Source organism: Neovison vison, chromosome 1, assembly GCF_020171115.1.
Source record: "Neovison vison isolate M4711 chromosome 1, ASM_NN_V1, whole genome shotgun sequence".
In the NCBI taxonomy this organism is placed as follows: domain Eukaryota; kingdom Metazoa; phylum Chordata; class Mammalia; order Carnivora; family Mustelidae; genus Neogale; species Neogale vison.
In genome coordinates, this window is record NC_058091.1 from 116,572,535 (window position 1) to 116,597,011 (window position 24,477).

The 24,477-nt window shown below is 46.4% G+C and overlaps 1 protein-coding gene across 5 annotated transcripts in view; it reads right to left on the reverse strand.

Moving 5' to 3' along the window:
• The window catches only part of PNPLA1 (patatin like phospholipase domain containing 1), a 48,962-nt gene that overhangs the window by 17,112 nt on the left and 7,373 nt on the right, over nucleotides 1-24,477 (reverse strand). For all 5 annotated transcript variants that reach the window (XM_044254784.1, XM_044254786.1, XM_044254781.1 and 2 more), the window contains 2 exons: nucleotides 2,405-2,637; nucleotides 1,181-1,246 (listed from right to left, as the gene is read on the reverse strand). In XM_044254784.1, coding sequence (XP_044110719.1) covers nucleotides 1,181-1,246; nucleotides 2,405-2,637 — 299 coding nt within the window. The remainder of the gene's footprint in view (nucleotides 1-1,180; nucleotides 1,247-2,404; nucleotides 2,638-24,477) is intronic.

Sequence of the window (24,477 nt, forward strand, 5' to 3'; positions counted from 1 at the left end):
TCTTCCCTCTTCAGGGAGTCCAACAAGGAAATGGGTCCCCTGGGACAAGCCTGGAGACCAAGGTCCAGGTGGGTGCATGGTGTGTTCACAGTGGCCCCTGAACTCCCAGCCCAGGGCTCTGTCCTTACACTGTCTCCCCTCAGCCATCTCGAAGGTTCTGAGCCCGGGGAGGGAGGGGCATTCGTACTCTGGATAAAGCAGGAGCACATGATCCCCTGCCACAGCTCCCCATCCCAGCTGCTCCTCCTCAGCCACTCAACTGCTAAATGCAGGGCAGGGGGAATGGAGCCTGTTCCCATGGTCTTTCTAGAAGGTGAACACATGGTGGATCTGAGCAGGTTGGGCAGTTGGGCATTATCCCCTCTTCCAGACCGCTGTGAGTCCAAACTGCCTCCCTCTATTGAGGTCGGGTATCCTCAGCACTTTCCAGAACACCCCCAACCATGGTCTGGCCACCAGCCACCACATAGCCCTTCCCTCTTGGGGCTTCTGTTGCCTCAGCTGTGAACAAAGGACCACAGATTCTGAGGTTCTAACTCTCTGGGGTGCCTGGGAAGCACACGGCTGACATAAGCAATATGTGCTCCATCTCCTAGCTGAATCCTGATTTCTGGACTCATTTTCTCATTTTCTCTTTACATAAAATGAGGAAAGGGGATGTGTTAGATATGCCTACTCAGAGCGCGGTCTGAGGACCAGCAAACCTAGCCAAAGCTGGTTGGAGATAGGCAGGGTCTCTGACTCCACTCCAGGTCTAGGGGATCAGAACTTGCATTGTTTTACAAGACCTACCCCCTCCTCAACCGGTGATTCAAGTGCATTAGCCTAGATGACTTTAAAGGTCACCATCATTCACAGTTCCAGGTACCAATGTCACAGGGTCTGTATTCTATGCTCTCTGTCAAGTACGGGAAAATCCAACAAGGCTATGGAGTCCTGACTAGCCAGGCTCAGTATTGGGTTGGTGGGCCCAGAGAAAAGCCCAGTGTATGGAAGGAAAGTTCATCTGAAAGCCCCAGAAATCCATCTTTACTGGGAATTCTAAGTAGAAAAACACAAGAGTATTACCAACTCTTGGTCTTCCCACTGAATTCTGAGACCACCCCTCTACTCTCCCCGATGTGGGGCCACAGGGCACTCCTGGGTCCCTGCTCACCCTCTCCCATACTGAAGAACTCACCACGCCACGGTAAGTTGGGGGGATGAGACCACAGTACACAGGGACAAAGCAGCCGCAGTAGAGGGCCTGTAGGGAGAGAACCCGCGGAGAGTGAGGCTCTTGTGGCTGGGTGGGGAGGGCTCACCAGCAGGCCTCTGGGCCACCACCAACCTGGTCCTTCTTAAATCCAAGGCAGAGGCACCGCCCTGGGGAGCCAAGCCCCAAGTTCAATTCCTGACCTGGCCCCAAAGAGCTGGGTCCTTGTTTACCTACTTGGTAGTCTGGACCCATGTAAAGAGACAAGGCAGCCTCAGTGACCTCCAGGGTCCCTTCTGGTACCATATCTCCATGAATCCAGCGGAATTCAACAGCCATTAATGTGTGTGTGGCCAGGGCCAGGCTCTGGGACCAAAGGAGAGTGAGATGCGCCCACTTGGGAATGCTCGACAGGGGAGAGTAAGGAAGAAGGTGATGGTACACAGGGTGACAAGGGCTAGGATAGAGGTGAACGTGGGCATTGCGGCCTCTAAGGAGGAGCCCCCAACCCAGGAGAGTGTGGGACAGGCAGGTGTTGAAGGGAAGTTCCCAGGCAGAGTGACTAGTTTTGTCAAGCAGGTGAAGTGAGCTGGGAAGGGGAGAAGGGCTTTCCAGGCAGAAGTCACGGCAAGTACAAAGGTCCAGGGGTCTATTTTGTGTGTGGTTTGCTCTGGTTGGCAGAAGTAAGAGCAGGAGCTGACAGGAGGTAGAAGGGAGAGAAAATTCTCAAAGAGCTGAGTGCTAAAAAATGCAGAGGGACATGAGGTAAGTTGAGGAGGTGTCCGTGCCTACTGCCCATTCATTCCCCCAGCTCCCAGCGTGGGGCTGTGAGGCTGCATGGCAATGGTCTTGTATTTGGGAGACAAGAGGGGAGTGGGGATATGGGAGGGAAGTTCATGCCACTTAACACTTTTGTCCTGAAAGAAAACTGGGCATATCTACAACACTTGCCAACAATAATAACTCACAACTAAGATTTATATTAATGAGCACAGAATGGTGCACAGAGCACCTATGTGATAATGCATTTGGTGATAATTGAGTCTTTTTATCAAGAGCCATTGGGAAAGAAGGTACAGAATGAAGGGCTGGCTGGTTCCACAAACTGGGATCTACTCCCTGGTCTGCCCCCACACTCCTCCACAACAATACCCGGGCCCTGCCCCCACCCCGGGGCCCCACCCCTGCACCCTGGGCCCCACCCCTTGCCTCAATGAGCTCTTCCTTGGATGTGTACTCTGAAACCACGACACTCTCTCCATCTGTGAACCGGGTTAGGGACACGTGGAGCTTCCCTGTGGCAGCCTTGTAGGAGTCCTCGGGCAGGACCCTGTACAGAAACTGTCGCATCATCTGCACCATCTTGCAAGATGGCGACAAGGGCCCCAGGAAGGATTTCTTCACCTCTGCGACACCGACGTTGAGGACTCTGAGATACTCATCTGTGGAGGAAGCAGAGAAGAGAGGGCAGGTCAGCAGCCCTCCACCTTGTCCTACACCCGACAGAGGAAACCCCAAGACTTCTGAAGCAGGGCTGGTCTCAGGGATCAACCTATCATTCTGCACACATGGAAAACAAAGCACAAGAGAATTAAGTCACCGCTCATCAATGGCAGAACTAGAGCCAGCCAGGGTGCCTGGGTGGCTCAGTGGGTTAAAGCCTCTGCCTTTAGCTCAGGTCATGATCCCAGGGTCCTGGGATCGAGCCCCGCATCAGGCTTTCTGCTCCATGGGGAGCCTACTTCCTCCTCTCTCTCTCTCCCTGCCTCTCTGCTTACTTGTGATCTCTGTCTGATAAATAAATAAAATCTTTAAAAAAACAAAAACAAAACTAGAGCCAGCCATCCTGACTGAATACAAAGGATCAATCACTTGCCTACCCCACATGGTCTTTCCCCAACTTGCCTGGAAATCTACCACCAGACTATATTCTTTTGGGACCTCAGAGGGGTTTTTTTGCCTCATATGAGATTCCTATTAAAACACTGGTACAATTGAGGGACGCCTGGGTGGCTTAGTTGGTTGAGCAGCTGCCTTCGGCTCAGGTCATGATCCCGGGGTCCTGGGATCGAGTCCCGCATCGCGCTCCTTGCTCGGCAGGGAGCCTGCTTCTCCCTCTGCCTCTGCCTGCCTCTTTGTCTGCCTGTGCTTGCTCGCTCTTGCTCTCTCTCTCTCTGTGTCTCTGACCAATAAATAAATGAAAAATCTTAAAAAAAAAAAAAAAAAAAAACACTGGTACAATTGAAAGCCTTCACCAAGGGACACCCTGTGATCTTCTGCTTGGGGCCCACCAAATCTGTGGGCAGGGAAAGGGGACTGGCCCTGAGGCAGGTCCCCTACAGGGATGGGTGACCTGTGTCCTGAAACCCTGGTCTCCATCTTCCCTTTAAAGCCCCTGGCACAGTCCTGAGGGAGAGAAGGCCGAGAAGTAGGGAGCACAAGCTAAGCCAGGCCAAGCTGCAGGTGTCTCCAGGACTGGGAGAAGAAGCTTCTCCCTCTTTCTGAGGGGAGCACAGCCAGGTCACATGAGGGCCTACATGTGCCAGGTGGGGCTTAGAGGGTGAATGTGCTGCTCAGGGGATTGCAGAAGAAGGTGTAACCTGTCCCCCACCCACTACCCAGAATTCCCCTGGGGAAGTTAGGGCCGTAAGTTTGATGAGAATTTCTCTCCTGCTGGATCTCATAGCAATACTATGAGGTAGGCATTTCTAGCCTCATTTCACTGATCAGGAGACTGAGGTTCAGAGAGATAATACAACTTGCCCAAGGCCAACCACCTGGTGAGTGAACAAAGTGGGATTTTAACCTAGAATGTGTGACCCCAGAACCCATACTCCTTCCACTACAGGCCCACTATAGGCCCACTATGGGCCTATACCTGCTCCTTGCCTGTTGCTGCTAATTCCTACCCTGTGCAAGCCCTCTGGCAAAATTAGAAGCTCTGAAAAGGACTGCTAACTTTTTAAAATGAATATTTAACTGTAGAACATCCTATGAACTGAAGAACTCTCTTACAAGTAATGTCATGTAGATGGTTATTTGGGAAGTGATGCAGTCATGAACTCTCTGCCACTGGAGGTAATCAAGCCGAGGTCAGGCAAGTACCTCAGTCAGAGAACTTATCGAAAGGATTCCTGCATAAGTGTGAAGATTCTTTACATCATGGAGATTCCGGGATTCTTATGGGTGCCTGACAATATATCTGGAGAGTCATCACTGCGAGCATTATTTTCCCATTTACAAATAGAGCCGCTGAGGCACAGGAGGTTAAATGATTTGCCCAAAGTCACACACAGCAATTTGGAAACAAACAAAAGCCAGGGCAGTTCTCCTCTTCCGTGTTTTACAGTTCACAGATGATTCCTCCTTAACCCTGGAGATGGGTAGGATGAAGAGCTTCACCGTCATTTTACAGATGTAGAGACTGAAGCAGAGAAAAGCTAAGTGCCTTGCCCCAGGTCAGACAGCCTGACAATGTTTGTTCTGACTCTAAATCCCACCTTCTTTCCCTGAACTTTGGACTGATCCCAGAGTCTGAGAAAGCCTGGGTTGCCATGGTGACCGCCTCCCCCCCACCCCCCCACCAACAATCAGAATCACAACTGCCTATGTGTAGTAGGGACAGACCTGAGCAAGACAACATAACATCTTGGCTTTAACCCTGTTACAGGGGAGGGTGCTCCCGGGAGGTGAGAAGGTGTGATTTTAGCAAGGTTAGCTTTACCGTGTCCCAACTTGTACCCACAGTGTTTTCCCTCAAGGGAAACGGATAGCCAACTCACCATCGTTATGTAGTTACGAAGCAACTGAGCATTTGGATACCAAGGGCCTGGGTCACTGAGTTCTCGCCCCACAAGACCAGTGAGGATGGGGAGTCAAACCAGGGTGGGGACACGCCGTTTTGGGAATTCTTAATGAGCAGCTTGAGTGGCCTTGCATGGGTTGGTGGCCTTTCCCACAATGCCTCTGAGCCAGAAGCACCTGGTTCAGCTCATCCCTCTGCACTTGTACTCCCCACGGGAGATGCTCGCTAGGATGGATGGAAGGAGATTTGTTCCCATTCATTGCACAAGAAATACATGTTCCTTGGGAGAAAAATAATTTTTAAAAATGCAGATATGGGGGCGCCTGGGTGGCTCAGTTGGTTAAGCATCTGTCTTTGGCTCACGTCATGATCTCAGGGTTCTGGGATCGAGCCCCACATCAGGCTTCCTGCTCAGTGGGGAGTCTGCATCTCCCTTTTCCTCTCCCTCTGGCCCTCTCCCCCAGCTTATGTTCTCCCTTTGTCTCAAATAAACACATAAAATCTTTTTTTTAAATGCAGATATGCAAAAAGAAAAAAACTAAAGTGTCTTGGAATCCCTTCAACCAGAGATCAACATCTCATTTACGTCTTTCTAGACTATATGTTACTTACCTATAAGAATATTTACATGAAGTCATACGATATATATTATTTTGTAACTTGTTTTTTTAACCTATTAAATCATGTCTTTCTACATCAATAAGTGCCTATTTATAACCCAATTTATAAGCAGCATGGAAAGCTATTGTAATGTTATCCCATTATTTGCTGAGCAGGTACCCAGGAGGGGTTGGCTATGTAGTCTGTTTCTTTGCTTTTCTAAACAATGCTGCAGGGAATAATCTTGTGCTAATTTTTTTTCTCCCCTATGTCCTTAATAATTGTACTCAAGATAAATTCCTAGAGGTGGGAATGCTAGGTCAAAGGCATGCATATTTTGTCTTGTACTGCTTGTTTTAATCGTGGCTTTTATATAGCATCCATTTACAGTCCGCTCTTAGCTCATCAGGAGTGGTGATGGGTGACAGGGACAAAGCAGTGGCCAAGACAATAGGAATAGTATAGACATCTCCAGGATATTCCCATTGGAAAAAAGTGGTGCTGTCGAGAAATTAACAGCCCTCTAGCCAGGATCATGTAGTCAGAGAGGGAGGGGACAAGAGATTGTCTGACTTCTCCCACTCAGGTGCCCAGCTTCACATTCTCTCCTGCTGCTCCCTGGGGCTGTGGAGCAAAGGCTGCCTTTAACCCTAGCTCTCCTTGCTCCTTTTCAGGTCTTTCCCTGTGCCTCTGTCTTCAGAGTCTCCAACAATCCCTTTCTCTGTCTCTCTTTGTCTCTTCCTTCCTTCTTTCTTTCTTTCTTTTCTTTTTTTTTTTTTTCAAGATTATTTATTTATGTGTCTGGGAGAGAAACCACAGAGGGAAAGGAAGAAGCAGACTCTCTGCCAAGCAGAGAGCCTGATGCAGGACTCGAGCCCAGGTCCCTGAGATCATGACCTGAGCCAGAGGCAGATGCTTAAATGTGTCTCTTCCTTCTTTCTCTCTCTTTTCCCAGCCAAGAGAGAAGCAACTAATCTTCTGGTTAAACAAGACTCTGTCGGTAGAAAGTCAAGTGTTAAAGCATAGCAATTGCTGGGTTCTGGGAGAAGGGATAAATTTAGCTTGCTTCTTTATGCATCTCTGTACTTTCCAGCACCTTCTCCCATTTAAAGGCCTCCTTCCAAGCTGCAGGCTGCCGGGCTCTGAGACACAGTATCCCACACTGACCACAGCAAGATGGGATTTAAAAGCAGCACCACGGGGGACTCGAGGTTGGCTCTCCCACCCCCAACCCACGCTTGCTACATACACTTCTGCTTCCTCCCACCTCCTTTCACACCTTTTATTATCTAAGTGCGCTCTGTCTCCTAAGCCAAGAAGAAGATTCTCTGGGGGAAGATCCTTATGGTCCTCCCCTCTCTAAGTCCTATCACTGTGCTTTGCCTAGGGAAGGCCCTTCAGAAACCTTTGTTATAAGCTGGGAGCCCCTCGGTGGCAAGGACGGACCATACTCACCTTTGCCTACCAAGCCTCCCATGACCCTGGGTGGGTGCCCAGTGTTTGTTCAATAAAACCTGACAGGGAGGAAAAGCAAGTGATGGAGGTGTTCACAGGGAAGAGCTACTCAATGTCATTACCCAGTAAAAGCTTGAAGGCAAGATCATCCCAGATAGATGAATAGATAACCAGGCCAACTGTGTTGGTACCTGTGGCCAATTCATCAAGTTTAGGAGCCTATTGTGCCAAGAATTTCAATAGAAAAATAAGTAAGATCCAGGACTAGGAGATTTAAAGGGCATTTGGAAGCCACTCCAGGTCTCAGCCACTCAGAGAGTTTTGACTCTTTTCTGGGACCAGACCCATTTCACGGAACAAGCTCAGGCTGTGGAGCCAGGGGACATGATTGAAATCCCAGCTTTGCCACATACCATCTGGGCCATCATCAGCAAGTCAAAATAACTTCTTCTGGTCTCAATTTTGCCACCTATTAAATGGGAATAATAATTCCTTCAGTGGGTGGTTAGGAGGCAGATTGGTGTTTTTTTGTTTTGTTTTTTTTTTTTTAAGCGCCTGCATGTAGTATGTGCTCGCTATCAGTCAGGTTATGTCAGTAATTTTCCTCGTGACCATGGAAAAGTCTTTTTGATGTTTCTGGCTTTTGGCTTTCTCACCTGAACAGGAAACAGTGATTCTTGCCCCATATTTTTATTGAGGTGTGCTTAGGCTTACTTGGGGACGCAAAGGAGCACAGTAAATGGACTGTAGAGATGAGCGTGTCCCTCTGTTTCAGACTGCAGTGGGGTGATAGGCTGGCTGCCATGCAGTAAAGGCACTGTTAACGTCCGCACTCCCTCCCTTATCAACCTGGGGGGCCCTACAGATTTAGTACGGAAAAGGCACAGGGCTTAGAAATATCACAGAAAAGGAAGGAAGGGGATTAGATATAGATTTGTCTTATTATCTTATTAATTTGCTTAAGCATCTAATCTCCTCCACCCCCCTGCCAACATGGCATCATGAGAGCAAGGATGGTCACTGTCTTATTTATCCTTTTGTCCGTAGTTCCTAATATGGTGCCTGAAACATGGGAGGCACTTAATCAACACGAATGCCTGCATGAATAATGAATAAATGAATGGACCTCAGGAATCACTGAGGTCCAGAAAGAGAAGCAGCTTCTTCAAGGTGATCCGCGAATAAAACAGCTTCTCTTCCCCTCCTCCACATGACCTCCTGCTAAATGGAGGAAAAAAAAAAAAATCCTAGAAAGATGGGCATTTGGCAGCTGACAATTTAAACTGCTGGGGAATCTCCTTCACAGGGTGCCTGGATGGGGTCTGCGGTGGGGGAGAGATGTGCCCTGGAGGATGGGACTACGTGGCCCCAGTCTCCCGCGGACTGGTAGCCTAGCAACAACCTCTGGTTCAGCCAATCACCGCCTGGCGCCCCCCTTCTCTTGCCGCCAGCCCGGCTCCCCGACAGCAGGAGCGATAAGCGCGGCGGGGGGGTGGAGGCCGTTAAGCAGGCGTCGCAGCAGCCCCAGGGGAGACAGCGGAGAGCAGAGCTGAGTTCCCAGGAAAGCCCTGCAATTCTCAGAGTCCTTGCGTGGAGCACCTGGGAGTCTGCTCCTCCTACCTGGTCCCTAATTGCGGGCTGAATTATAGGCTGCATTTCCCTGTGGGTATATCTTGACTGCCCAACTTCACTATAATAATAAAAATTATTATTATCTTAACAACAGTCTTTTACCCAAAGCGGGTTTTCACACTTACATTCTCAGTTTATCCTCACAGTGACAGTGAGCCCCCGACAGGTAGTGACCTTCGCTTATTCACCATTTTATTTCCATACCCCACACTGCAGGGCCATTGATTGGAAAATAGTTTGGCTTGAAGCAGCAGTGTTGCCACGGGAAGACCTTCTGGGCCAGCGATTTTTCGGGCAGGGAGCCCTTGTTCCAAAGAAATCACAAGTGGAAATCCAATACATAAGACAGCTAAAAGCAGAGCTGTTCTAGGTTGAAGCCAAGTGGGGTCTCAGACCCTGTTGGGTCGCCCCCATCCCACCCTAGGAAGGTGGTTGCTGAAAGCACCACCTTGAAACTCCTAAGATTCTAGAAGCTTAGGTCAAAATATGAAACCAGACTAATTCTCTCCTTTTGCAGATAAGAAATCAAGCCCAGGATGAAGACAAAGCTCCATAAACACAGCTGGCTGGCTGGGTGGTTGGATGGATGGAGAAATGAATCAAGGTGGATAGACCCTAAGTCACACAGTCTATGTTAACAGGAACTAGAAGAAAAATGTATGAGAAAACTTGTATTTTTCTATTCTGTTCTGAATGCACATTATAGGCTTTAGCCAAAGGCAAAAACAGATCTGATCTACAGTAAATACTAAAAACAAAACAAAACAAAACAAACCCAAGCCAATACTCTTCTATGGGTGATAACAATCTTTCACACAGACCTTTTTCTAACCCTAAGAGTTTACTATAGAACTGGCTTTAAAAGTTCAAATCGGTTTATATCAGGTTGCCATGGAAACAACAGTGCCTCCCACTTGTTCTTCACCTTGATTCCTATCAAGATACCAGTGGGACTCTTTCCAGCACTTAGGGCCTCACCCAGCCCCTGTGTGCCTCTCCCCCAGAATCCGGACACCATCTCCCCAACTTTCCACTGAAGGATCTGTTGATCACCTTGAGAAAAATCAGGCAGAGAGGGAATGTATCTAGAAGGTTCTCTGGAACCTCAGAATGTTCTGAGGGCCATTGCCCCTGCTCTGTTCTCTCTTTTTCTTTGGTGAGCCCAGAAGTCTCTTCAGGATCCTGCTCCAAGGTAGAAACCAACATTGTCCCCTTTCTAGGCTCTGGCCTGTCCTACCCGTCAGACTCTCCCTTCACTACTGAGGGGACCCCAGAATAATGCAAGAGCTGTGAACTAGTCACTCTCTAGTCTTAAAAGCTGTTTTTGTTTTGTTTTATTTTGTGTGGGGGTAGAGGGGAGGGTGGTCAAGAGACCTCCAAGCGAGTCTCTGCTCTACAGACTGAAGGCCATCTCTGAACATCTCCTCATTCGAGATATGCTCAAGTTAGGATGCCACCACAGAGGAACACCCATGCTTCCATCTTCCAACACCATGATAATGAAAGTTTGTTTCTGCTGACTGGGGACACTCACTGCCCCAGCTGTCTGAGACTTCGGATGGTCGGCTCTGTTACCAATATCTCTCTCCACCTATGTCACACATAGAAACCACAGTGTCCTAGTCCTCCGTGCTGCTTACTGAACTTACCATGTTTGCTACCACTTCCTGGTTTCTCCCTGGTGCTGGCTCTATGCAAGGCTCAGAGGCCTCACGGTCTCATTTCATCTTCAAGATGCTCCCTTGAGGGTTATCTCTTCATAGATGAGGAAACAGAGGCTCATCAGTAACTCGCCCAAGGTCACACAACTGGAAAACAGCAGAGCTAGGCCTCCACATCCTGAGGGCCCCAAAACTGGTGTTCTTTCCACCACAGCTGGCTGCCTCTGTGGGGGACATGCCCTCTGTCTCTCCGAGCCTGTTTCCCACTGTGAGGCAAAGAGGTGGTTCCATGAAGGCTCTTGGGATCTGCCTTTTCAGGACTTAGTTTAGGCATACCTCCTAAGGGCTCAGATGTCCCTGGGAGACAGGAAGACTCTTTTTAGAGCAACAGAACCCAAATCACGTCTTCAAACATTTGCTCTTCTAACCCCACACCCAGAGCCCCTCCTCAGGACGGTCTGTCTCATCTCTCTTGGTTAAACACAAGTACACAATCCTACTTACTACCCTTCTACACACATCTCTCTTTTTCTTTCTTTCCTTTCTTCCTTCCTTCCTTCCTCCCTTCCCCTTCCCTCTCCTTTCCCTCCCTCCCTCTCTCCCTCCCTTCTTTCCTTCCTTCCTTCTTTCTTTCTTTCAAACCATGCAGACCTCACCCTTAAGCCCAGCTTAAGATCTGGGCCTCCTCCTTGAAGCCCTCCCTGCTCACTCCCACCATTCCCCCTCTTTTTCCCATTACTTTCCACACCATTTATCTCAGGCTGCCATGAGTGGCCTGTCCTGTTTCTCTGGCTAGCTGCATCCCTTGAGGACAGAGCCTGCATAAGAAGACCCTTCTCCCCCATGATAGCCTCGCCCAGTGTTCAACGATTAGTAGGTATTCAAGAATGAATAAATAAACTATTTAATATCTCACAAACAGAGACTATTTGTTTGGTTCCCAATTACAGCCCCCACACTTAATTCAGTACCTGGCACACTACAGTAAATGAAGGTATGCTGAATAAATTAATAATGAATATTTAACAAAATTTAAAGACTGGCCTGGAGAGGGACATCAAAGAGTGTCTTTTCTACTGTGTTGTTAGGAATCTTTCCAAATGGTGGTCAGAAAGGCAAAACCTTCAGTGACTCAGCCGGACCTAGAATTGTGAGAAAGCAAACCACAGAACAGTTTTCTCTGTCAAGCCCAATCCTGATCCCTATCAAGGCCCTGAGCTGGAGCTAAGGAGGAGAATTTTCCTTAAGCGGTGGTTTTATGAGGACAGAGTTGGAGCAATGGATCAAATCCTGACTCAAAGGAGGTTTGGAGGTTTATCATTTGTTTGCCTGTTTGCCCTATAGAATCAGAAATGGAGCTCACCAATCTTTGCTGAATTTACTCCCAAAGTAAAGCAAGGAAGACAATACTATCTTAGTATTAAGTGACCGGGTTTAGAAATGAGCCACCAAATGCAGGGAGGGATCCTGGATTAGATCCTGGGACAGAAAAAGGATGTTAGTAGAAAAACTGGTGAAATGCATCATGAATAGTAACGTGCAAGTGTTGATTTCTTAGTGTTGACAAGTGTACCATAGTTATGAAGATGCTCACATTAGGAGGGAGCTGGCTGAAGGACATGCCAAACTATCTGTATGATCTCAGCAATCTTTCTGTAAATCCAACAATACTCCAGAATTACACATTTATTATAACTGAAGTAAAAACAACAAAACAAAACAATAAGCACAGATGACCACAGCTGTCAGACACACAGAGCCTGCCACTTAGGAGGGGCTCAGTTAATGCCTGCTGATGTTGGGGGAAACGGATTGCAGGAAGGGCCCCGCATGAGTTGTTTTCTAAATTGTTCTAACAATTTGTTTGTCGGTGCAACCAACACACTCCGCGTCTGACCAGATTTGCCATTCAATTCTCTTCAACTTAAGAGTTTGAGAGGATTGTTTGGGGAAAATGAACCTTTATCCACTTGGCTGGAGAGGTTAAACATGTAAAGCACATGTTTACTTTGAGCGACTTAAAAGATGCCAATCTCAACATGGTCATTACAACCAACCATTGCTGTGTAGTGATGTGATGTCTACGGCATTTTATTAAAAAGTCCCTTTTGCATTTATTACATCATTGGATCTCAGTTTCTTAAGCAATGTGCAAATAATTGCTTGGCCACAGAGTTTGGCAGGAAAACAGTCGAGTTGCTTGCAAAGCAACATCTGAACTCGTTGATTTAAGAGGATGGAGGAGGTAGAAATTAAGAGAGCTCAGTCTTGGCTCTGCTGTATAAACCCTGGCAAGTTATCTAATCTCTCTAAATACCTGTTTCCTCCTTTCTAAAATGGGTATAAATATAGTGTCTGCCTCATGGAGTTGTGAGAGAATTAGAGTAAATGATTCGTGCAAGGTGTTGAGCACAGTGCCTGGCACATTCTAGGTGCTTGATAAATGGCTGTTAATAGCATGACACCAAGACATGAATCAGAGCAGAGTGACTTTTTACAGGAACTGTTGCCATCTCAGGCAGATAAGTAACTGAGAATGATATCCGAAGAAGACATTTTGAATCTGAAAGCGCACCCAGTACCCAGGACCGAACTCGAGGTTCCGCCTGGGATGCGCACACATCTATGCGCATGCGTGCGAGCACGTACGCACGCGGGGACACATACGCACACACGCACGCAGAGGGGGAAAATGGAGGTTCTCATTCCTGTCTTTAAAGAAGTTTGGAGAGACGTTCCGCTCCAGCAGTCCAGGAAACTTTCCAGCTTCAGGAATAGCAACGACAACAACAGAGAGCCTGATATAAAAGTCGTGAGATACGGTTGAACTCACAAGAAAGAAGGGGAACAAATGAAGGAATTGAAAGCCAGCACCAGGAGAGAGAAAGCTGATGATGTGGTTATCAGACCAGAAACCGGAAGGGATAGAGGCTGTGGTCCTGGGATGTGTGAAGGGCACTGAGACCCCTGCTGAAAGCCAGGATGCTACATTAACTGCTGGGCCAGTGAAAGGTGCCAGGAGCTTATTTCTGCCCAGGGCTCTGGGTGGGGTGGGGGGGGGGGAAGTCACCCATAAGAATTCAAAGCCCCTTGCCTACTTTAGGCAATTGATCCTGAGTTGGTGATAACCCTAGGGTGCCTGGGGTTCGGGGGAGGCAGGTTAAGGCCAAGGCCAACCAGCTCAGGTAGGTCCGGTCACTGCCCAGACCACACAGAATTCCCACAAAAACTAAGTCCTCGTGCCCATGAGCTCACAGTTAGAATATTAATAATATTAACTGGACCAGGTTGCAGTCTAGTCATCTTTGTTTTAGTAAGTTTTAACAACGAAGGACATTCTTCAGTGAAGTTTGAAAAAATGCTGCTTTATCTATGCTTTTCTATTTCAAGATAGTTTTATTTTGTTTTTTGTTTTTGTTTTTTTTTTACTTGTTCATCCATTCACTCAGCCTCATTCACCAAAGACTTGTTTTGTGACTAATATTTGCCAAGCACTGTGCCAGTAACATCCATGACTTCTTTGGTCCCTCACTACGATGTCCAAAGCATGTGCTCCCCACCCCAGCCTAGGTTAGAGATGGGAAAACCAAGGGAAGGCAGGTCACTGGCTGGCCAAGGACTCACCATGATTAGCAGGAGGCAGACCAACACGCCTATAGCTGACTCTATCTCCATGGGAGGGGGCTTGCTGGGACCTATTGTGTACATGTATGTGGGGCAGGGCCCGTGCTGCTCCTCTGGCCCTGTTGTGTACTTTGCAAGGTCCTTTTAAAGCCTATTCCCTGCGCAGAGGGACAGCTTGCCTTCCTTTCTGAGAATTCAAGTGCGTTTGTGCCACTGGTCTCTCAGTTGGAACACTCTGAGCTCACGTGACTCTTCCTCCCTCCCTTCTGCCTGGAGAGGCCTCCTCTGAACTTTACACCTGAAACTTCATCCCTTAATCGTTCATCACACCCTTCTCCTGCTTTATTTTCCCCTCGGAGTATGCATGCTGATGTTTTTCTATGAGTTTGGTGATTTAGGGCTTGATTTCACCAAGACAAGGTCAGCTTCATGAGGGCAGACAGCTGTTTCATTCACTGCTAGATCCCTAGGACCTAGTATGAATGAATGAACGAATGAATGAATGGTCTATTTTATCACCGTAATTCATTAAAAATATGGCCCTCAATTTCTTTGTCTGCACATTACATAGATAAGATTCAAACAGCGGCTTTCAAACTTAAAAAAAAAAATCGTTGGAAAATTTACTCTAAATGAAATTTTTAAAAAGAAGGGACAATAGCAGGACTATACTTTTTGAAGCTGGGGAAGGTCCCAGGGGCTTCAGTGTGTGTCCTTTTCCTGTTCCCTAGCTCCCCTGCCCCTCAACCTCCCTCCTTCCCATAGAACTTTGGGGTTTCTCAGAACACAGTTTGGAAATCACTGGCTTAAGCAAGGTCTGCCTTCAGCGCTTACTTCCTTTCCCAAAGCCTAAATACAATTATCTATAGAATGAAAAATTTGGACTCACCGACCTTCCTTCTGTGAAATTCTATCCATATCCATACCCATCAGTGCAGAAAGTTGTCTAAGAGTCAGATAAACCCCAAAACAGAAATTGCAGAAATACATTCAACATCATACCTGCCAATGGCCAGCAACCATCAGGAACTTATCAAGCATTTCTTGTTGGACAAGCAGTTTGTGGAGCCAGGGAACCCATGAGATCTCAGATGGCTCACCCAATCTAGCTGATGAAATAAGACCCAGCTTCTGAAACAATTAAGACCATATATATCATGAAGCACTAGGACAGGCGGACAGATTCTGTGGGTAAACTAGAGATCATGGAAAGAGATACAGTGGCGTACAATGGGAAGGTGTTTGGGGAGGAGGTAATATTTCTCGAGAGAAAACCAGAAGGTCATTTTTGGTGGGGGATGTAAGGGGTGTCGTGGTGCTCCCCCCAGGCCCCAGTAGCAAGACTGAGGCACTCACGCCCCCAGGTGCCATGGAGGGGTGGGGGAGCCTACTGATGGCTCAGAAATGAGACCCTCCCAGCCAACACACTGGACTTGACCTGGCAATTATGGAGTCATGGTCTTGGTCCCAGACAGGGACTGAGTTTTTCCATCACCACCATATCTCCAACTATGGTGGCTGTGGCAGAGACTGCTAGTTGTTCCCACCATCCATTCTCTTCTTCTCCCTTAGAAACTGGAACCTGCACTTTTTAGTGGAAACATGGCATCCCAGAATAAAGTCTCTATTTTCCAGTCTTCCCTGTGGTCAGTTGTGGCCTTGGGGGACTAGAGTGCAAAGACCACGTGAGTGAGCAATGCTCTTCCATCTTGTGGAAGCCTCTGCTACCCAACCAAAGCAACTAGACTATCAGTCCCTTAGTTTGCAATGCTCCTTCATAGAGACCACTGTGATTGTCAGGGGAGAGGCTGTGGAGAGGGGGAGGCAGGCACTCTTCTCCCCTGTTGTACAGTAACTGAGCTGAGCTCAAGGTGGCTTGTCCAAGGTCACTCACTGCTGAGTGGATTCCTGGGACCAGAGGGAAAGGAGGGATGGACAGAGTTTGGATGTTGGGGTCACACCAGCTTTGGCTTGAACCCCACCTCCTTCCTTACCAAATCCTACTGTGAAAGACCACGTGAAAACAATGCGTGTGGCCAGCTAGGCTCATAATCTGGCCACGGGACACTTTGGTTCTCAGAAATCTCTGAATCCTAGTCAGGTGCTCTTTCCCGTAGGATTCTGGCCTGTGAGACAAGCGCTATCAGAGAGCCGACTGTGGGAGCGCGAGGGATTCAGTGCCTGAAGGGAATCAGGATTCACTCTCAGGGGAGGTGACGTCTGAGGTAGACTTTGGAGGCAGGGGAGATGTTCCATGGGGAGAGAAGCAGGGACGCATTCCTCAGGGAACAGCTGGAGCAAAGAGGCAGAGAACAGAGGCATCCTGAGTCTACCTGCTGTGGAAGCGAAAAGAAAAGCTCCCGAAGCCAGCCCTGATCCTGCGCCCCACACTTTTACTATTTTATTTAGTGGTTTGGGTGTTTGGGGTGGTGCAGGCAAGGGTGGGGAGGCCAGAGTTATCATTGTTGGGAAGGCAGTGTGAGAAGTATTGGGAAATAATTACTTTTAGAGGCCGAAACAAAGTCATTTGATGAGCTCAGCTAAATGTCAGCTCTGTCTGCTGGTTACTCCCCTCACCCACTGAGAAGAACTGGGGAACAGCTTTGGGAGCAGGTGCCTGCCCCTCACTGTCTGGGCTACGAGCAGTTCAACAAGCCCTGTTCCCTTGGGCTTCCTTGGGCTCCCAGTCCTTATCTGCACAGAGACACTTGCTCTGGAACACTGGCGCGGAAAACAGAGCCCAGTGAGGCTCCCTGCAATTTCCATGTGAGCTTAAAATTATTAGAAAACAAAACAAAAAGAAAGAAAGAAAGAAAACAAAACAAAGCCAAGCAGGGCAGGGAGTCTGTGGCTGAAATCCAGCTAGTAAATGCTGATAATTACTGGAGTTATAGGATGGGTCCTTGGGAAATCATGATACTGCGCTCTCTGACAGGTTTGCAATCTTTTCATTAAAGAAAAGTTATTAATAAGTATTAAAAACATACATGAGGTTTTTTTTTTTTTAAAGATTTTATTTATTTATTTGACAGAGAGAGATCACAAGTAGGCAGAGAGGCAGGCAGAGAGAGAGAGGAGGAAGCAGGCTCCCTGCTGAGCAGAGAGCCCGACGCGGGACTCGATCCCAGGACCCTGAGATCATGACCTAAGCCGAAGGCAGCGGCTTAACCCACTGAGCCACCCAGGCGCCCCCATACATGAGGTTTTTAAAGCAGTGTTATTCATAAAAGCCCAAAGCAAAGACAACCTGAATGTATATCACGTGACAAACAGATAACTAAAATGGGTGATAGCCACACAATAGAATATTATTCGATAATAAAAAGTATGAAACAGTAGCACAGGCTATAATACGGGTGCACTTGAAAATACTCTGTTACTTAAAGATGCCTACGGGCACCTGGGTGACTCAGTCTGTTAAGCGTCTGCCTTCAGCTCAGGTCATGATCCCGGGGTCCTGGGATTGAGCCCCTCAAATAAATAAAATCTAAGAAAAATATTTTAAAAAGTATAAAAAGAAGCTGAACACAAAAGACCACATGTTGTGGGATCCCATTGGTAAGAAATGACCAGACTGGACAAATCTATAGCGACAGAAAGTAGATTAGTGACTTCCAGACCCTTGTTGGGGGGTGGTTTGCAGGAATTCAAAGGTGACAGCTAAAGGTATATGGGCTTTCTTTGGGGGGTGATCAAAATCTTCTATAATGATTGTGGCCATGGATGCACCGTTTTGTGAATATACTAAAAACCATTGAATTATGTGATTTCAGTGGGTGAATTGGATGGTATGTGAATTAAATCTCAACAAAGCTGTTTTTGGAAGTTAAAGACCAAAGTGGGGAGAAAAATAAAAATTTTTTTAAAGTAAGTAAAATAAATAAAAAATAAAATTTTAAAAAAAAAAAGAAGAAGAGAAAAATAAAGACAGTCAGGGGCAGCTCTGGGCCAGGGGCATCTACCAATTTGTCCAAAAAGTGATTTCAACATGTGGATTGGCTAAGGGGAAGGGATGGACCAACAATCCCTTACCAAAAATCAGTCTTCCTCATTTATGGCCAGTTAGAGGAATTCACAGAATCTAACACAACCTAAGGGCACTCTAGTGAAATGGTTTCTCTTTATCCTGGAAAAAGCCATTCCCCATTAATAATCAGAGAATTGTCATTAGTCTAAGACCATGATGGGCCTTTGGCAGGTTTGCATAGGAAATGCCCAAACCATTTCCAGTGCCTGGTCAGAAATTCATCAGACATTCATTGAGTCTTAGGGAGGTCATACATCTTAGTTTTTCTTTTTAATATATTTTTTAAAGATTTTATTTATTTATTTGAGAGAGAGAGAGCGCGTGAGAGGGAGAAGATCAGAGGGAGAAGCAGACACCCCACGGAACGTGGAGCCTGATGCAGGACTTGATCCCAGGACTCTGGGATCATGACCTAAGCTGAAAGAAGTTGCCTGACAACTGAGCCACCCAGGTGCCCCTACATCTTAGTGTTTCAGAGCGCACTGGGTCTCCCCCTACCCACAGCTGAAATAGTGGAAACTTCTGAAATTGGAATGAGCACTACTGCCTGGGTTCCATCCTGGAAGATCATGATTTATTTAATTCGCTTGGTGAAAAGCCTGTGCACTGGACATTTTAAAAGCCCCCCCAGGTGATTCGCATGTGCAGCTGAGAGGACCACTGATCTTTTTTTTTTTTTTAAGATTTTATTTATTCATTTGACAGAGAGAGAGATCACAAATAGGCAGAGAGGCAGGCAGAGAGAGGGGGAAGCAGGCTCCCCACTGAGCAGAGAGCCCGATGCGGGGCTTGATCCCAGGACACTGAGATCATGACCTGAGCTGAAGGCAGAGGCTTTAACCCACTGAGCCACCCAGGTGCCCCAAGGACCACTGATATAATGAAGGTTGTTTTAATAACTGGAAGAAAACAGTAAAATTACGGCAGTAGAGCATGGTATCCTATCATGAAAAAAATTTTTCTTTTTAGAATTATGTTTATACTGGGTTTTTAGGAGCGGCCATTTTGCATCTTGGGTAACTCTCACAGAGTCTAAAGCCGCTTCTCTGACACTGGTACAGGGTCCCCACCCCCTGAGGGCATCACATTTCCCCATGTGTTATTGTTGTGTTGTAATGCCCTGTCCTCACTAGGACAACCTATCCCTATCCCACTGCCCAACCTATCCCTCCCCGTGAACTTCTCCTCACCTCTCAAACACCAGCTCAGATGCCACTTCTGTGAGGCTTCCAACCATTGGAGGTGTTGCTCCCTTCCTCTGCATTCCCCTGCCTTTGAATTGGTCAGCATTCAGTGGGAACTCTCTTGTATTATACCTACTTCGTATCTGCCTTTAAGTTTGAGTAGGCTTTAAGTTCCTTGAGGGTGAAGGTGGAGTTTCATTTTGTGTTATAATTCTGTGTCCTCTGCAGAGCCTAGCATGTGCTCAGAAAACACTTGTTGAAGGGCGCCTGGGTGGCTCTGTTGGTTGGGTGTCTGCCTTCAGCTCCGGTCATGATCCAGGGGTCTAGGGACTGAGCACTATACTGGGCTCCCTGCTCAGTAGGAAGCCTGCTTCTCCCTCTGCCACTACCCCTGTTTGTGCTTTCTTACTCTCTCTCTCTGTCAAATAAATAAATAAAATTTAAAAAAGGAAAAAGAAAATACTTGTTGAAGGAAGGAAAGAAGGAAGTTCTTACCATATAGTCTTTATTGGGGGAAGGTGCCAAGTAATAGCTAAAGCAGAGATGGGTTTTAAATCCACCAAATCCCCATTATTTAATAAGAAGCTATTTTATTTTTCAAAATTATGCAACTGCAGCTGGAGGCAAGTTCCCAGACCCACTTCTGACCAGATTGGAAATTCTGAGTGCCCCCACCAGTTGTCACAAAGACCATCTATTCTTGGGTAAATGCATGAAGGAACAGAAACCTTTACTGCATCACTAATGAAAACCAGGCACTGTGCTAAGTGTTTTTACAAACATTTTCACATACCCCAAATTGGTCCTATCACAGGGCTTGGCACGTGTCTCCAGAAGGTGGACCCATTGCTGCCTCTGTTCTCACGGGAAAAAAACATGCAATCTCAGGGCACAAAGCCCAGACTGGAAGAAGAGGAGGGAGTGTGACCAGGAGAGAGGCCCCACATACCACGTGTTGAAGAATTTTTATTTTTTAAGAGAGAGAGAGAATGTGCATACAAGTGGGAGGGGAGGGGCAGAGGGAGAAGGAGAGAGAATCTTAAGCAGTCTCCATACTCAGCACAGAGCCCAGCATGGGGCTTGATCTCACAACCCTGAGATCATGATCTGAGCGGAAATCATGAGTCGGAGGCATAACTGACTGAGCCACCCAGGCAACCCAAAGAATTTTTTTTAAAAAAGAGATGAACCTCTGGTTCTATGGAGATATGGTGATTGTTTACATACAAAATATGAAATTATCTACCAACAAACTTTTGGAACTATTTAGAGTATTCACAAGTTTGCTCAAAACAAGACTGGTATGCAAAAACCATCAACATTCCTTTATATCAACAGTAATCAATTAGATTAGAAAATGCCATTGGAAAAAAGAACCCATTCTTCAGAGCAACAAAAGCTAATAAATCCAAAAAAAGACACAGAATCTTTCTTGATTCACAAAAGGCCAGAAGAAAGAGACTGGATTTATAAATGAAAAGATATAATTTCAATTAAAATCCCAACAGAGTTTTTTCTCAAGGAGAAAGAAGGGTCATGAATAACAGAGGCAATACTTGAAGAAGAAATCAGAAAAAGAGCAGAGGAGAGGAATTGCCATGTGTAACAAAGCTACAGTGATCCAAACAGTGACCTGTGGTGCAGAAATATACAAATTTGCCACGAAGAGAGAAGAGAGACTCCCGGGACAGACCCTTGAGAATCCAGACACTTGAGTGAGCCAGAAGAGAGCATCTCAAACCACTGTGAAAAGGATTGCCTATAAATGGTGTGAGGGCATCGGTTATCATGTGGCAGAACAATGAAAACTTCTCTGACTTCTGCCTCAAACTAGCCACAAAATAAAATCCAGCTGGATTAATGAAGGTTAATTAAGAGGGAAAAAAACCCTAGAAACTTGAAAGAAAATACAGAAGAGATCATTGTAACAAAGTAAAGATATGAAAGCACAGAAATTGTAGGAGGAAGTGACTGATACATTTGACTGTGCTTAAGATTTCTGAATGACAAAAGAGATCCTAAATAAAAAGACAAGCCACCGAGTGGAACAGAAGAGCTGCAATGCTTGTGACTGACACCTGATTCGTGGGTAGAAAAGCTGCAAGTTAAAGAGAACAAGGCAATGGTGGAAAAAGAAAACAGGATAAGTTCAAGAGCAGACAGGCAAGTCGCAGAAGAGGGCACACGGTAGCCAATAAATACACAGATAATACATACAATAAATCCATGCTTAACATGACTACCATCAGGATACGAAGATTAAATAATCAAAATTAAATGAGATGCAGTTTCACACTCATTAGATTGACTTAGAACTGAAGTCTGACAGTTCCAGGAGCTGGTGACATTGTGGGGAAATAAGTACTTGTACACCCTGCTAGTGTTTAAATGGGTACAACCACTTTGGAGAATAGTCAGGTTTGGTAATTTTTTTTTTTTAAGAGATTTTATTTATTTGACAAAGAGAGAGCTCAAAAACAGGGGGTGGGCAGTAAAGGGAGAGGGGGAACCAGGCTCCCCACTGAGCAAGGAGCTGGACACAGGGCTCGATCCAAGGACCCTGTGATCATGACCTGAGCCAAAGGTAGATGCTTAACTGACTGAGCCACCCAGGCACCCCAGGTCTGGTAATGTTAATGTGAATGAATATCCTAGGGAAACATTCTATGTGGGCTTGAGAGACATGAACACAGATGTTCATGTTGTGGCCATCCCATCTACAGAATGGCTAGGTGAGCCGTGTTATAGTCTTAATGGAACATACACGGAAAGAGGTAAAGATCCTCGAAGAAAGTCAGGAAATGGAGTCCTCCTTCTTGCTCTGTTTCTGACTGATGACAGGGAGTTACATTAGTCACCTGTCCCTTTTTACAGAATGCTGTCCCCAGATATTCCTGTGGCTTACTCCCTCAGCCTCTCCAGGTCCAGGTGCAAATTCCCATCTGCTTCGAGAGACTTCCTTGACCCCAGGATCCGTACAACCAGTATTTGTACTCCCTGACCCTGCTTTGTCAAGAAACAGAGTGGTTTAAAAGGTGAGGCCAGGGATGCCTGCGCAGCTCAGTCAGATCAGTGTCCAGGTCTTGGTTCTGGCTCAGGTCACCATCTCAGGATTGTGACAGTGAGCCCTACATGGGACTCATGTTCAGCAGAGTCTCCTTCCTGCCCCCTTTCTTTGCCCCCCACCCCGCTTGTGCATACTCTCTCTCTAAAATAAATAAATCTTGGGTGCCTGATTTATTTATGGCTCAGTGGGTTAAGCCTCTGCCTTGGGCTTGGGTCATGATCTCCGGGTCCTGGGATCGAGTCCCACTTCGGGCTCTCTGCTCGACAGGGAGCCTGCTTCCTCCTCCCTCTCTGCCTGCCTCTCTGCCTCCTTGTGATCTCTGCCTGTCAAATAAATAAAATCTTAAAAAAAAAAAAAAAATAAATCTTTAAAAATTTATTAATAAAAATAAATAAATAAGTAAATAAAAGGTGAGGCCAGACCATGTTCTTTTTTTTTTTTTCAGACCATGTTCTAATCCCAGATTTACCTTGTGCTTGTGTGTATCACTTTAAAGTTAGTTAAGCCTTCTGTGACTCAGTTTCCTCCTCTGTAAATGGAGACAATAATAGTTTTCACCTCGGGGGATTGCTGGGAGGACCGGGTAAGTTAATATGCCGCAGACTTAGAACAGTGCCTTATACAAGGAAGTGCTAGTTAACAGTAAATTATGTGGCGGTTAAACCGAATGACGTGGGTAAATCTCATAAACTGGTTGATGAATGACAAGGGCAAGTCCCCCGTGCATCTCACTCCTCCTTGAGCTTCCATCCTGATTACGGGCATGTGCGTGGTCCAGGCCTTGGTCACACCTACAGTGAGGTGTCCCCATGAGTTCCAGTGCCTCCCAACTGCTGTCCGTGCCTCCCAGAGCCTGTCCGAGTCCATTTTGGGCTATATGGGTTGAACTGATTGAAACGAATGCATTTTGACAAGTCTGTGAATGTCAGAGGATGAAACTCCACTGACTCTCTCAGATGGTGTATTTTAAGAAGCCGCAGTAAAGACGTGAAGATGGAGGGAGCAACAGAGCAGGTGAGTGACACAGATACCCGGAAAGGGAGAGTATCCTAGAGGCAGGCTATTTCCAAGGGCAGGAGTTCTGGGATTCCCAAACAAGACACCATGTGGGCTCTCACGCAGCCCATTTCTGAAGGCTTTTCTAGGGTCTGTTGTGTGACTGGAGCATTAACTGCCATATTCAAAGAGGGCTCTGAGCATTTAGAAAACATGTAGGGGTCCAACAGACACATGAAAAGATGTTCTACATCACTCATCATTGGGGAGAAATGCAAATCAAAACCACAAGGAGACAGCACCTCCCACCTGTCAGGAGGCCTAAAATCAAAAATACAAGAAACAACAAGTGTTGGTGAGTATGTGGGGAAAAGGGAATACTTGTGCGCTGTTGGTGGGGATGCAAACCGGGGCAGCCACCGTGAAAAACAATATGGCGGTTCCTCAAAAAGTTAAAAATAGAGTTACCATCTGATCCAGGAATTCCACTATTGGATATTTACCCAAAGAATACAAAAACACTAATTTAAAAGAATACATGCACCTCTACGTTTATTGCAGCATTATTTATAATAACAGCCCAAGTGTCCACTGATAGATGAATGGATAATTACTCAGCCAGAAAAAAAGAATGAAATCTTGCCATTTGCAATGACGTGGATGGACCTTGAGGGTATAATGTTAAGTGAAATAAGTCAGGCAGAGAAAGACAAATACCGTGATTTCACTCCTATGTGGACTTTAAGAAACAAAACAAATGAATAAAGAAAAAAAGAGACAAACCCCCAAACTGACTCTTAACTACAGAGAACAAACAGATGGTTGCCAGAGGGGAGGTGGGTGGGGGCATCGTGAAATAGGTTAAGGGGATTAAGAGCACACTTATGACGATAAGCACCAAGTAATGAATAGAACTGATGAATCGCTAAATTGTACACCTGAAAGGATACAACACTCTATGTTAACTATACTGGAATTTTTAAAAAATGTTTTTAAATGAAAAAGAAAAAAAAGATCTAGAAGGATCTACGCAGAGTCCTTAGAACTGGCCACAGGAGGGAGAGTGGAACTGGGGACAAGGAGGGTGAGCAGAGACTTTAAAAAGAAAAAAAAACCCTATATACTTTTGCATGATTTGAATTTTTTACAGTGAGAAAGAATTTATAACTTCTGAGGTATTTGAAGGAAAAAATGATCTTGCCCGTAAGGTACTCAGTGAATGGACATCACT